Here is a 15,165-nt window from a genome sequence, read left to right on the forward strand (position 1 = left end):
TTGGATGTCTTGACAGTGGTCTGACACTGACAGAGTGCAGACCCCCATCAGTCTACTCTGCTTCACTCCAAATCACAAGTCCCTGAGCTCAAAATAGCAGCATCCTCTCTTTCTCTGTGGCTGCCATCACACTCCTGGACTATTATATTAATCTATAGTCATGATAAGCTTTAAATGGCACTTTTGTATGGTATGGTTTTGTGTCTATGCGTGTGTGTGCGTCTGTGTGTGTGTGGGTGTGTGTGTGCGTGTGTGTGTGGTGTCCATGGACCCTTTCAGTCTTTCAGAAAATAAACATCTTGACAGTTTGTATGAGGCACCTTCATTCTCTGTTCTTCATGTGACTTTCGCTAGGACAAAAGGAGGCACTGGGCTCGCAAATGCAGAGGACACCACGTTATGAATCACAGCATGCTGATGAGCTGGATAAGTGCCACTAAAGCAGAAACAGAGCTGTCAGAAATAAGGGTCAAAAATTGACTGGTGTGAGGAGACAAGATGTTCTCCCTAAACCCAAAGAGGAAACACAAAGCTGGCACGAGCCGTATATTCAGAGACAGAGCAGACATTCAGACCAGAGATTTAATTGTATAGCTGCATAAAGGTCAGGTGGAGAGGCTCCAAGTGGCTTCTTCACACACTCATTATTAGTTTTGTTTTAGAATAGCTGCCACAGAAGAGCTTCATGGACCAGCTAGGCTAAGTGACGTTTATTTGGTGGTATTGACAGCTCAGACTTTTGGTGGATCCGATCGTACTTCAACACCAAGACTGTCACACTGACATGACACCTGCATTGATTTTCTTCGTCTGAATCCAAAATCCTTTATATTTATTCCAGTGGATATCTTTCCAGGGTCTAGATGTTATTTCAATCATTACAGACCTTCTAAGGCTGGCAGGTTGATGACTTATAGATCTTAGAAGTCATCGCTCCACTTTGTCGAAAGAAACGTTGGCATGAGCACGTGTTTACTGATACAGTGGTTCAGTCTGTAAAGGGTGTTTTGGAGATCAGAGGGTATGTGGCTTCACAGTCTGGCAGACGGGCTGAGGTGGTTGCTCTGTGTTTTGTCTCAATGGCCTTGATGAAATGAGGGCTAAAATTAACCAAGGAGCACACATGCCTTCCTATGACCCCTTGGTGTGACAGCCAAGTAAGACAGGAATGTGCACTACAGAGGGCAGCGAAAGACAAAGAGCTCTATAGACAAAGAGCATTGGTTGCAACCCTGGATGATATGTGTGAGCTTATAGGACCTGCTGCAGCATCCCACTGATTATTTCCTCAAATATAACTGAATAGTCAAACATTATTATTATTTTTTCATTATCCTGACTGAGGACGTTATATGTTTTGGGTTTCCGTAGGTCTTTTTGTTTGTGCATTTACCAGTTGGATGGATATCTTAAACTAGAAATTTGTAAATTACTGTGGTAGAAAATTACTGTACATGTACATGTCCATTTGAATAACTCAAAAGGGTCAATCCAACCTTTATGTACTCTTTGACATGAGAGCGGCTCCAGACTGACCAGATACGAAGATCTGGGGTGTCTCCATTTCTTTAGATATTCTTGCTTTGGGTATTTGGTTTTGATATGACTTTTGTGTTTAGAGCAGAAGACAAGATAGCTCAGAAACACTGTCTTTGTGACCTTGTTTTCTTGAGTGTAACTAGTCTGTTGGAAAGATTGTCAAGGAAAAAGCTACATAACCACTAGAGTCTGACCGGTTTATTCATACCTTCTTCTTTTCTAACGAAAAGTTTGACTGGGCTACAACTGTTATTTTACAGTTTTACATTCATTATACAGTTATTTTTGTTATTGATTTATCTTGTTTTTTCTCAATTAATAGATACATTAATTAATAAAATGTCATCAAATAGTAAAAAAAAAAACTCTCTCAATTTTCTCATGCCTAAATTTTCAAATAGCTTGTTTTATCGAACCAGGACTCCAAACCCCCAAAGAACATTTAGTTTCCTGCCACATAAGACAAAAGCAGCATATTCTTGACAATCGTGAGCATTCTTGCTTGAAAAATGTATAGATTATCAAAACTTTTTTCTAGATAATTAGACAGTTAATTGAAGTTTGAGTGTATTTTCTGTGTAGCCTTGGCACCCTGTGTTTTCCCATACAGTGTTTTGAAGTTATTTGCTGCACCCACGAACAACATCACTAGAATTCAGTCCATTCCATGCTTGTGTATTTCAACACAAAGTGTTAACGTTTTTGACTCGACAAATTGACTGTGTGTTCCTGTTTTTCTATAGTTTACAGGACAGCTGTTGTCACCTCGCACTAGCTGTGGAAAGATAATTAGCTTAAACATGCCCATCTCCGTCACCTTTTGCCCCTTCCCGGCCCTGTGGAACAGCATTGGATGGGAAAGTGATTTAGAGCCAGACGTCAGGGCCCGGGTTTTATCTGCCTGGAATTCCTTCAGCTCAGGGTCGCCTTCAGTGCAGACCTGAGACACTCCATTCCTCTGATAGGAGCAGGGCAAAACAGATACATACTGTTCTTTACACACACTCAGTCACTAAGTCACACTTCAGTACACACATTATCCCAAAGGGAAGAAAAGAGAATAATGGAAGAGCATGTTTGTTTAAAGTTCTCTCAAAAATACTAAATGTCTGGATAAAAACATGTTCTTCACAACAACTTGAATAGTGACTATTGCCACATTTACATGCTGGAGGAAAGTTCCAGTATCCTGGACTTCCATGTTGGGTCTATAAAAGCATTGAAGTCGCTTTTTTAAGTGATCATAAGTGTTTTTTGACCATATTGAGAAGGTTTCTGATGTCATCGTGCTTTCATTATTTCATAAATGGTAAGTAGCAGCTAAAAAAAACAGAAGAGGGGGAATAATAATAATAAACATTTTGAGTTCTTTATGCTGCCGGACAAAGAGTTGTGAGCTCAAATAGTTCATATATGTTTCTTTTATGCTTCTATTTAACCTGGATAATCAATAATCATTTAAATTATGTGCTAAATCACTTTGAAAGTCTTTTCCAACTATTTCTTTCAATAAAAAGTGAAATGATTTTTCAGTGAGTGACAAAACCTGCTAGATGTTTTCATGTTTTCATTTATTTTTGTTATTGTTGTTGTTGTACTGAAGGAAGCCAGTCAGTCTCAAAATGATTCTGAGAGTGCAACAGCTCTTAAAAAGGATGTGCTTAACAAAAAACATGACATAACATAACATAAGACTAACTAGTCATTCCTTTCTGCTGATTGTTACAAAAACACCATTCAAATGAAAGCGATATGGACAAAATCCAGAATCATTTTCATACAAAAATGCATTGCAAAGTTTATCTGAAGTTAGTATGAGGCTTCAGCAGTCACAGAAATCAAAGTTGTTAGTCTTTACAATAGAAAATTCCCTGTTTTTACTTCCTTGCTCAGCTGCAGTGGAGCGATTGCAACACAAATAGCACATTTTGTACTAAAGCGATTCATTCATCTAGCTTGGACTGCTTTTGTTAAACTTCCTAAAATATTTTGCACAGAATGACAAGATGAATCACTTATTATAAAATCATTTAATGTTCAGTATGGAACAGGAGGAATAAGTAAAACATGGTAAACAGACTTTTTTGTAAACTTGAGGCCAGGTGTTTGACAGCGCACTGCAGGTGTTTACCTGCATCTCAGGCGACACTATTTTTGGCCACAATTATCTGTCAGCCCAGAAATACAGTAACACTCATTATGAGCCGTGATATTACAGGAAGTGAACCCATCTGCTCAGCAGTATGGACTGGCCAAAGGGCAGAAACCATCAGTTGCTGTATGATGAATAGTGCCTGTCTGCTGATGTCAGCTCTCTAATGCCCTAAAGTTAACTGTCAGAATATATAACACTCATTTCAGTGAGATGAACTAGTGAGATGATATACTGTATGCATGTGTCAGTAATGAATCCAAAGAAAAGGAACTTGACTATGCACATGTGAGCTATCTTAAATGAAATGAATGGAAACCTTGCTAGAAAAGGCTTGTTGAACAAAACAAGAGGCATCAAGTCTAACAAACAAAAATGTTTTATTGTTGTTATGTTAAGAAGACATCATAGTAGGTAGCATTGGTCAAAACTAATGTTATATTCACATCTGCAGGGGTTTCTTACGAAAAAGCAGGTTTCAGCTTCGTCCTTGCTACAAGACTCAAGAGTCAGAAATTCTATCTAGGATCGACAATCAAAAGAACAAACTGGAGTGAATACAAAGAGGGCTGCATGTTATTAGGAGAAACAGGAGGAGGGGTTGAGTGACAGGGGTGGAAAGGAGAAGGTGGGAGGCACATGGGAACAAAAATTCACTGCGTGTCCTTGGTGACGAGCACAACGACAGCCAGCTTCGGTGTAGCACCACTCTCATTAGTGGCAGGGCCTGTCAGCAAAGCTTCAGTCAGTGAGGCTTCCAACAAAGCACAAGGCTTGGATTACAGTGTTTGGGCTGTGACGTCTATCCATCCATTCTTCCGTCTAGCCTCTTTTTATCCAGCATCCTCCCTTTCGCCATAAAGACAACATAGGTTTCTGGTGCAGGGTTGGAATGTGGTATCTTCACAGCACAGGAGGTTGGTAAATTAGCTGGAGGCTGGAGGGCAAAGATCACATCATCTTACAATCACCTCCTCCACGCCTCCAACCTGGCTCTGTCCCTATCATCTCTGCTGAATAAGTGGGCATGCTCCTAACACGTCCTAGTGTCAAAAAATGATGTCTTATCAGGTTGTGTTCAAGAGACAGAGGACATCACCAGCTGCAGACCGGGAGAAATGAATTGATGGAGGAAGGTTTAAACGCCCTACATACTTCTAGTTTGACCTGTTCATGGGACAACTTGCACTTTTTATAATGTGGCATTGCTGCAGGTTGCCATGGTCACTGCCCACTGAGTGGAAAGCATTCACAGACATTCAGCATCTGCCAATGGTGCAGTCACATGAAAAAAACACAGCTGTTATGCAAAGGACTGTACAAAGACATTTAGACAGAATTCAGGCAATGGTTTTTTGATTTAATCATGATTGCTCGAATCTTTGAGCTTTGTCTTGCGTGCTTTCCCAGTGTCACTAAAGGAACAGATACTATATTTGTATGGAAACTCAATTCCTGATCACATGTCTACATCTCACTGACTGTCAAGTATGTCACACAGACAGAAGTGAGACAGGAAGGCACTAATTGAAAACAACACAGTAGGTGTGCAGGTGTGCACTTTTAACAATACACACAAACTTCAATAAAAGAATGAAATCCAAAGTAGCACCAGACAAAGGTTTAAAAAAACTGCCCAAATTCACCAGTCGTTCTGTCAAAAGCTGCACTAATATACACATATCTCTCATTACCTGCCTCTCTACCAGTTCTCACAACATCTGCAAACCCCAACTCCCTCTTGTACTTTCTTTGTCACATTTCACATACACATAACCACACGCCAACCTCCACCACGCTACATATTAGCTGAACACAACCACTACGTTTCAAGGTCTCTTCTATGGCAGCTAATCTGAAATAAAGCTAAAAATCTGGTCAGTCAGTCCAAGTTAAAATAAAACAGATTGCCAGAAATTTCTAGTAGTTTTTGCTGGAAAAGGCTAAAGCCCAGTTAAAGTGACTGACCTACATCCAACCTACAGCCCTTGTTGGATCTGTACAAAAGCTGAAAAAAAAAATGATTTTGATGATGTCTAGAAGTGTTTAATGGTTATATCATGGTTGTAGGGCAGTAAACACATTAGCCTGCAGATGAAATGAATTGTGTGATGACTCGGATAGGGCAGCTTTGGGGTTTAGAAACAAAAAAAGGGAGAGTTGGTCGTAGAACTTTAAGGAAGATCTTTATGTTCAGTTGTTGATTCTTTAATGATCTGAAAGAAAAAAGATCAGAGTTAAAAATAGAAGAAAAGAACAAACCTCTGGTGGGTTTTTGCTGCGTATGGCATCAGGTGTGTTGGGTGACAGTGAATGTGTGTGAAAACCTGCAGAAGGGTTCAACATTGCCCTCAAGAGGGAATGGGTGCAATGTGCAGATTGGCCTGCTTCAGTGTGAGTGTGTTAAACTGTGTTGTTTTGTAAAAGCACATACCTCCCCATCTTTGGTCTCCACAGTTCGAACCAGGATGCTTCTCTTCACGTGGGCCTCTGGGGTTTTAGTGTCCAGATTGGTTTCTAAAGGATGAAGAAGGGAACACTCAGTGCAGTTTAGACATGGAACTATGTTATTCTCTGTTCAAAGGCATTTTAGTCTGCCATCAAGTACTGTTGTATACAGTGCAATGAATTTAAAGATGCAAGAGAGACCCCCAAATTCAGAATACCCAATGTCGTTTATTTTTCAAAACTGAAAATATATGAGAGGAAACGTTGGGCATTTTTTCTAGTACCACCAGCAGACCAAAAGTTGCACTTTGTTAAGAAGAAATATTCAAATACTGTATATTGAACATGACCAGTTTCTAATAAGAAAGAAGCAAAAACAACTGCATCAATTGAAGGGAGAGAATATTGGGAGTCACAACTGATACTGACCTCTAAACTGCAGGTTAGAAAAGCTCTGAACTGGAATGGTGATCCTGGGAAAACAGGCAAGACTAGAGTCACTAACAATATTTTTTTAAAACAAGACTATTTACTGTCATTATTTGTCTGCCAGGCTCACCTGCTCTCTTCTCCCTCCAGCAGCTTCCTGTAGGTGGCAATCTCGATATCCAGGGCCAGTTTGACATTGAGAAGGTCCTGGTACTCCTGCAGGTGTCTCGCCATCTCCTCCTTCAGTGCATGGATCTCCTCCTCCAAATGGCTCACTGTATCCTGGTAACCAGCAGTCTCCATGGCGAATCGGTCCTCCATCTCCCGGAGCTGGCGTTCCAGAGACTCGTTCTTAAAGAGTAGAAGAGACAGACCGGATAATGAACTGAGCAATGAAGCACCCGGTAATGAACACCAGCACACTCCAAGTTACTGAGACTTCATTTTAATATTCACTTCAGATCATTTTAAAGGCCAATTCTGCTGCCAACACTGTTTTATTTATCTCCAGTGCTGTTTACATGACTACCTCTACTTCAATTTCCCTAGTTATTGGTATTACTACAACTGCTGTTGTTACTGTTACTATTACCATTACTACTACAACTAGTATAGTGTCATATCTTTTAATACACTATGTGGTAGTGTTTAACATTGAAAACAGATATGTTTGCTAGGTAAGCAGCATACTACCTTTGCTTGTTGTGATTAAACTGGTAAAATCATTTATGTAACTTTTAAACTTATATGCTATGTAAAAGACACAAATGGTTTATTGTCAGGGTAGTTTGATTTCAAGTCCTACCCAGATTTCTTAGGGCCAAATAGCGGGAATTGTTTTGACAGGGCAAGTAAGTCACATGACCTTAATCCAACTGAGCACTGTTTCACTGAGCACTGTAACTTTGTGGAGTAATTATATAAGTGTATTATTAAAAGATCATGTATCATGTAAATCATGTATAAGGCTTCCTGTAGAAAAGCTTATAATTGCTTGATTTTACACTAAATATGCATCTGAAGAACCTGCACCATGTTCATCTTATCAGATATGGATAATATTATAGCCAATATATTTGGTTGTGTTTTCAGTTTTTTTTTAGTAGACTTACTGTCCCACGGAGAGCCTCAAGATCACAGGTCAACGCTTGAATCTGACGCCGGTATTCATTGGCCTCCTGTTTGGCCTGACGCAGGTTTTCTGCATTTCGATTGGCTGCATCTGTCAGGTCAGCAAACTGCATACAAAGACAAACAGTCAAATAGTCTATAAGTATGTGTGTTGTCCTCTCAAAAGGACACTTAAAGTTATCCAATAACATCTAAATTTATAATTTGGTGTATACTCTACTTCTCAGGCATATCTGAGTCTTCTAACCTTGGATCGGTACCAATCCTCTGTCTCCTGCATGTTAGACGATGCCATGGTTTCATACTGGACCCTGATGTCTCTCAGAGCAGCAGTCAGGTCTGGTTTGGATACATCCAGATCAACATGCACCTGCTGGGCCATGATCTGCTCCTGTAACTCACGCATCTCCTGAGAAGTGGAAAGGAAGGGAAGAAAAGTGAAGAAGACATTCAAATGAGGTGGTTAAATGTGGTTAAAGGTACAGGTAGCGATAAAGTTGATGCAGCATGGTTTTACTTTCAAAAAACATAAAGAAAGAACCTCATCATGAGCCTTCTTCAGGAAGTTTATCTCATCCTGCAGGGTATCGATCTTCCTCTCCAACTGCACACGATTTAGAGCTGCCTCATCCACATCCTATGCAAAGAATGAGGCACACACAGGCACGAGGGTGGACAGTCCGACACATAAAACATTTACGTTGTTTAGATCATGAATTCAGATAAATATAAGCAGATTTACCTGTTTGAAGGCATTAAAGTTGTTCTCTGCATCCTGTCGGAGACCCATCTCATCTTGCAGCCTGAGTAAGTCACAAGTCAGAAGTTCATGGTTGATCATGGGTACAGACAAACACAACTGTCTTCCTTTTAACACCCTAATCCTTTAACCTATAACCAGAGGCTCACATCCAAATACAGGTACATTTGTTACATGCCATACATACATTTGTTCTATTGAAACAAAAGAAAAACACATATACATATCATAACATACATTCTAATAAGATATAACATTTTTTTCATCCTCATCATTTATGGCACAACATCAGAAGTGAAGCTCACATACAGTTTTCTGTAATTCAAATGAAACCTCACTTTCAGAGTCAAACTATGGGCACTGAAAACATATAAGTATTTCGTATAGACTCTTATTGTGAGCTCCGTGCTTCAGGGAACGACCATGGCTCAGCTGAAAGGGCAGATTACGCATCATTACACATTCACTCCAATCAAACAGCCAGAGGCCTTTCCCACGGGATGGAGTTCACACACACCCACACACATGCACACACACAGGATTCATGTATGCACACACGGCCTCATACTCAGACACAGACAACCCTGTAATCCATCTTCCATACACAGCGAGGCATGGAAATATAAATGTCATGACTTGGGGTAACATCTGTGCAGCTTCGTGCAGAGTTTGCTGAATGGAGTGGTTCAAGAAAAGCAGCAGGAATCACAAAAGTGACCTTTGACCCTCTCGGCCATGGCCATCACTCTTCACTCTGTGTTCTTTCAGGGGACCAGCAGCTGCGTAGTAATTTGAGGGTAGAGAGGAGTATGCCATAGACTTTTCCATCCTCAGAGGCATTCAATCACTTATTCTCTTAAATAAATTAAATTATAGATTCATGCCACCTGCGCACCTTAAGTGGAAAATAAAATAGATATGCTGCTGCAGTGAAGCAGTGTTTTGGAGTAACAGGGCACAAGAGAACATCTGCCTGACTGTCAGCTTCCTTTGTGGAGAGCTACCATTGTGTTTGCCTCATTCCTCCACACTCACTCAATGGCGATGAGGGGTTCAGTTAGGATCAAGTTTGTAAAGAGGGATCCAGGAGTAAAGCTTGAGCAGAGCACAGTGGTCTGCATTCCAACGAATCAGAAAGAAACTAAATCTGCATATCAATGCATTTGTAATTAAAAAAACAAAAAACTCTCAGCTATACGAAGCTGTCCTTTTTTGTTCTATGAGACCTCAAATCTTGGCAAGCTGAATCTATTTTTCTTGTCCTGTTTTTTAACATACAAAAGCTAGTGCACAGTGTAAACATTGAAACAAAGCCAAGTTGACTCACACATTTGTGAGCAACCCTTGATAGTGACAAATACGTTCAACAGGACGTAATCCTAGTGCTGCGAAAAGATGCGATGGGCACAAACATTTTTGCACTGGATAGAAGATAAAATAGAAATTTAGCAAGTAAAATCCCAGAAATAATAAGAAGGAACAAATTAAGGGGACTTTGGAACTCCTCCCCTCCACAACAATATATAAGATATATATATATATATATAGAATATATATAATAATTATTAGTATTATTATATTATTATTTTATTATTTTATTATCCACACAACTAGACAGGGATTTTTTACATTTATTTTTTTACCCATTGAGCTAATTATTTTTTCAAAGAAACTACCAATAAGTTTGCCAAATTTAACATAAATGTATTTTCATCATCAGAAAGCAGAACTAAGCAACCAAGCTAAATAAGAAGTTTGCAAAAGTCAGGGTTTGGGCACATCTACATTGTGCCTGTGACTAGAGCAATCTTTTAAGAGAGACACAACAGGGTGGTGCTACTGTGTGACTGTGCTTCATACCACCCCGTCCCACCCTGTGTCCTCTTACCTCTGCTTGAGCGTGGCCACATCCCCAGCCAGGTTGTCCCTTTCTATCTCCAGCCGAGCTTTGCCAGCAGTGAGACCGTCCACCTGCCTACGCAGCTCTCTCAGCTCCTCCTGGTAGATGTCTCCCAGGCGACTGGGCTCCTTTACCTTAAGTTGGTTTAATTCTGCTACCAGCACCTTGTTTTGCTGCTCCAACAGGCGCACCTTCTCTATATAGCTGGCAAAACGATCATTCAGGCCCATCATCTCCATCTTCTCATTGGTACGTGTCTCCTTGTACTGGACCTTCATCAGGGTGTCAGCTGAGAAGTCCAGCCGGTCTGCAGGGCTCCCCAGGAGAAGGGCCATGTTGGTTGAGCCCAAGGACAGCCGGGATATTGGGCTAGAGTGGGTGAGGTTGCGAGGGGTGCCATGCCAGGAGAAGCGGCTGGAAGAAAGGCTCCCAATTCTGGGTCCTGTGCTGCTTGAACCCTGGGGCCCAAAACGCTTTCTGTATGAGGACTGGAATCTCTGACTTTCCATGATGGGGAATGAAGCTCACTCGGGGCACAAACAGGGCTTTTATAGAGACAGGCAAACCCCCCAAGTCCAATGCAGAGAGACCACGGGGTGCGCCAGAGAAAAGGGAGGGTAGCAGGCAGTGAATGGGACAAAAAGAGAGAGTGAAGGGGTGGTTTACATGACACTCAAAGAGCTGTGTGCCAGGGATTGTCTGTGCTCGTCCACTCAACTACAAATGTCTCTTGGCTTTCTCCCTCACTCCCCCTTTTCTCCCTTCTCCCCAGCCTCTGACTCACTCTCTCTCTCTCACTCTTACTTTCACCCCTTTTTGTCCTTCTCTCTTTCTTTCTGTTCCAGCTGAATGAAAAGGAATGTGTGTGACAGAGTCTAGCCACCAATTCAACCTGACCACACATGCACTTTCACAAAAACAGAAACAGAGTTTGATTGAACAAAGAGATGGACCGTTGGAAAAGAGATCTTCACTCTCTAATCAAAGAAATCAGCAGCAGTTTGACAGATGAAGCAGTTAAATTACAAAGACAGAAATAAAAAATGAATCAGTGTGTCGCACATGGAAACTATAGAACAATGTCCAACATATAAACCTACAGAATTTATAGAAGTTGTTTTTTAGAAGTCCCACTTTGCGAGGAGACAAACAGCATGTAGGACAGAACTTAGAGTTGTTGTCGGCCCTATTTGGATCACAGTTTATGGCACAGTTGCATAACAAGGACATAACTGCATACGATTATTCACTCAACACATGCTTAACTTAATGGGAATAATTTATCATTGAATTAGATTAGTCTTTCATTAAAGTCACAGAGTATCACTCGCTACATTTACATGTAACAACAATAACCAAATCTTTTGTTTGTTTGTTTTGTTCTGTATAAACCTTTTTTTATTTTAATTTGTACCTGTGCTATTATTTGGTCAGAGGTCAATAATTCTTTCATGCACCTTGTTGAGTAATCAACCAACATTATCACAAACATTAGGATGAGAAGCCATAACTGTTGAAATGAAACAATACATATATTTCATAGGATTATTTATTATTTATTCATTATTCATAGGATATTTTAAAGGAAACCGATTTCAACAACACAGAAGATAAATGCATGGCTCCTCAATACACTAGTTTAAAACAATACTTCATAAATAATTCTGTAATTAACTAAAAATAGTTTTTATTACCCAAAAGTTAGCCTTTCCACTGTTTGCAGTTATTATAATTATATGCATATTGTGCCTCAAAACAGGGGCAAATAATTAGTTTGAATGTTATTAGAATAAGATTAACATTATTTGTCACACTTAGGACAAAATCAATTTCTTGGCATTTTGTCAACGTGTCAGCAAAACACTGTTGAGAACTTCAAAATGCATTTTGAGTTATGAAATATTCCTTAAATATCATTCAAATGGAATTTATTCAAGCCAACTTTCCCAAACTAAAGTGTGTTTTCACATAATGCAAACTTAAATTTCAGGTTACACAAATAATTTTGTACAAATATTGTACTTGACACACCATAACACAGCGTACACCAAACTGTCAGCTGTGATTTTAATCCATGCTTTTGCAGCTACAATTACCGAAAACAGAATTTTATTAAATGAGCTTGACAATATAATAAAACAACATTACACATAACTGTATATCTACAGTTGGTTGACAAACTTTTATTATAGCAGGAGGAGATAGGAGCCAAAGCACCAGTGAGACTGTTGGACTCTAGGGTGTTCACTATGTTCGGGTTATTAGACATCCTGTTGGCTCCGAAGACAGATGGATGGTAGAGACGAGGAGGAGTGGGCTGTAGGGAGGGAGGGAGTGCAGACCTAATCTGAACTCCAGAAGGACTAACAGAGGCCACGTTACAAAACCATTTTCATGCATTACCTTGACAACCACAGGACTGGCTGTGTCAGAGCACTTCAGCTGATCTTTTTCTGTCTTTGTTTAAAGAGGATGTGATTTGTGGAGATGAGATTATGACTGGCTGCATGCTCTCCTCCAAGTGTTGATCCCTGAAGACGAGAGCAGTTAAGGTATTAGAATGCTTTGACACAAAACACCATCACAATTATGTTCTTATAATTAATATGTTTCATCTCATTAACCAAAAATGTACAAGCTTATTTATGACAAACACTATATAGTATGGAAAATATTGCTGAGAAGGTCAATAAACAATACTGTAGGATCATAAAAAATGAAAAAAGCAAAAAACTTGTTTTATTCTTTCATTCATATTTCAATAGCTTATTTCAGCTCCTTCATTGTCCTGTATCTAAAACAGTATAACATGCATATGAAAATGTTCAAGCAAGAATTAAAAGTTTTATTCTGACACTGCTTTGTTGAGAGGATAAAACCTGCGGAAATTTAATTGTGGTGTTGCTACAGGTAGTAAAACCACAACAGCAGTGGAACATAAAGGACCTCTTTGTTATTACTGGGTCATAAAATCACAGGGACTGGAAACCAGTTGGTACTGGGAGACAGTAAATAAAGCCCACTGTGACTCTACTATCTGGCTTCTGACTGTTGTTGCTATTAGGGAGAAAAACAACAACATAGTGTCTTGAATTCCAATTGGTCTCTGTTAATAGAGGTTAAACGAGATGGCACACTGTAAGTCTGGCAGAGATTTGTTGATTTAAAAGGTTCCATCGTTAAGATTTAATGCCTTGGTTGCATCATTAAGGTGACACTAATTGTTTTGGCGCTCTAGATTCTTTAGACAATGACGGCCGTTGCCTCAGATCTGGTCACTGAGGTAATATGTCCCGAAGATTAAACATCCACAGAGAGGGTAGAAAGGTTGTGCAAACCCCTCCCTCTCCTCCCTCCCTGCTGTTGGAGTCACTAAAGGGCCAAGTCAAACAGCTGATTCATGCGTCCAACATGAGGAGACCATTTCATTTGCAGGGACTTACAAGGAAAAGGGGTGTGGGGAAGAATCTTAATGCTGCTGGAGTCAGACTGATCTCAGGCCAAGGAAACATGGCTGCCAGCTCAGTTTGACTGCGTAAGACTCAACGTCTGCTTTGTGCTCTGGCATTTTACACCCAAATACCCACTGTGTACCTCTCCACGACCATCCTTCAGGCTGATGCCTTAATGTAGATGGCCACAAACCAAATTGAATCCTGACTAACGAGCTGGAAAGACGACTGTCTCAGACCCACCCTACTTCAAGGCCTTGTTTAACAGACAGGATGTAAATTAAAGTAAGCCTTAATGTAGAAAAGTAACTCTTGGTTCAAACACTTACTTTCTGAAACACATCTGATGCTTTGATCTGCTTCTTTTCTACCATATTCCTGCATTTAATTCATCAAGATTAATTTCAACCACCTGTGTTAGTCTCATCAGTTAGTATAAGTATGTGCTCATATTCAGTGGCCTGAGGCTGCTAAACAAACTGGAACAAATCCCAAAAAGCATGTAATGTTGTTGATAAAAAAATGGAAGTGCAAGAAAGAACACCTTCATTGATGCCAAAAATCTTTAACTGATCAGCATTTGGAGAGATGTAGGCTTTTGAGATGCAACAGATGCAAGTCTAGGATCCAGCAGTGAAATTATCCCCTCAATTCTTTGAAGGTGAGAAAATAGCAGTAAAACTGTGTAATCTCATCAAAATTGTGTCAGTTAGTTTAAGCTGTCATCTAATCCTGGATTGAATTGTTATTTTACTCCATGACAGTGCTGTGGAGATCTGGCTATGCAAGATCAAGGCTTGACTAAATCTTCTTTCATTTGGAATGAATCTGGTTTTGGTTCAGTCTAAATCTAAACTTATTTCCTAACTAGGAGACTGATCTTGAGTGTGTCTGTGTATGTAGTCGTCACATGAAGCTCTACGCTTGTGTGAGGGAATTTTCGATTCAAACACACCATATATGAAGTTTACACAGGGTCAGGCATAAGTCAGACATCTTAGATTGTTATGACCATGACTTCTCTCTTTGATATACAGAGCAGCTGTATGTTTGTGTTTAGGAGAGCAGGCACCATTCTGATCCTTACTGAGGTGAGAGGATAGGGCTGTCTTACTCCATAGATACTGCAAAAAAGACTAATGACTATTTAGACGAGCCAGTCTTGCACATCTCTGTGTCTCTAGTGCTGGACCCTGAGACATGACAGGTAAAAGCAGGACAGTTAAATGTTTGGGTGATACTGAATAAGCAAGGCCTGGCATGGAAATGAGCTGTGATGAAAATCAGGGGGGCTTAACCGGGACTCAGCACCACTGGACCCAAACAGATCGCAGCCACAAAGAGGGTCGTAGAG

At 40.1% G+C, this 15,165-nt stretch overlaps 1 protein-coding gene across 1 annotated transcript; it reads right to left on the reverse strand.

Moving 5' to 3' along the window:
• Nucleotides 1-5,744: 5,744 nt before the first annotated feature.
• Nucleotides 5,745-10,937, reverse strand: gfap (glial fibrillary acidic protein). Its single transcript, XM_027285934.1, has 9 exons — nt 10,348-10,937; nt 8,442-8,502; nt 8,241-8,336; nt 7,947-8,108; nt 7,681-7,806; nt 6,699-6,919; nt 6,569-6,612; nt 6,126-6,208; nt 5,745-5,907 (listed from the first exon to the last, which is right to left on the reverse strand). The coding sequence occupies exons 1-9, from the start codon at nt 10,866-10,868 to the stop codon at nt 5,866-5,868; spliced, it is 1,356 nt and encodes a 451-aa protein (XP_027141735.1). The 5' UTR covers nt 10,869-10,937; the 3' UTR covers nt 5,745-5,865.
• Between the last annotated feature and the right edge of the window lie 4,228 nt (nt 10,938-15,165).

Source organism: Larimichthys crocea, chromosome XII (genome assembly GCF_000972845.2).
Source record: "Larimichthys crocea isolate SSNF chromosome XII, L_crocea_2.0, whole genome shotgun sequence".
NCBI classification, from domain to species: domain Eukaryota; kingdom Metazoa; phylum Chordata; class Actinopteri; family Sciaenidae; genus Larimichthys; species Larimichthys crocea.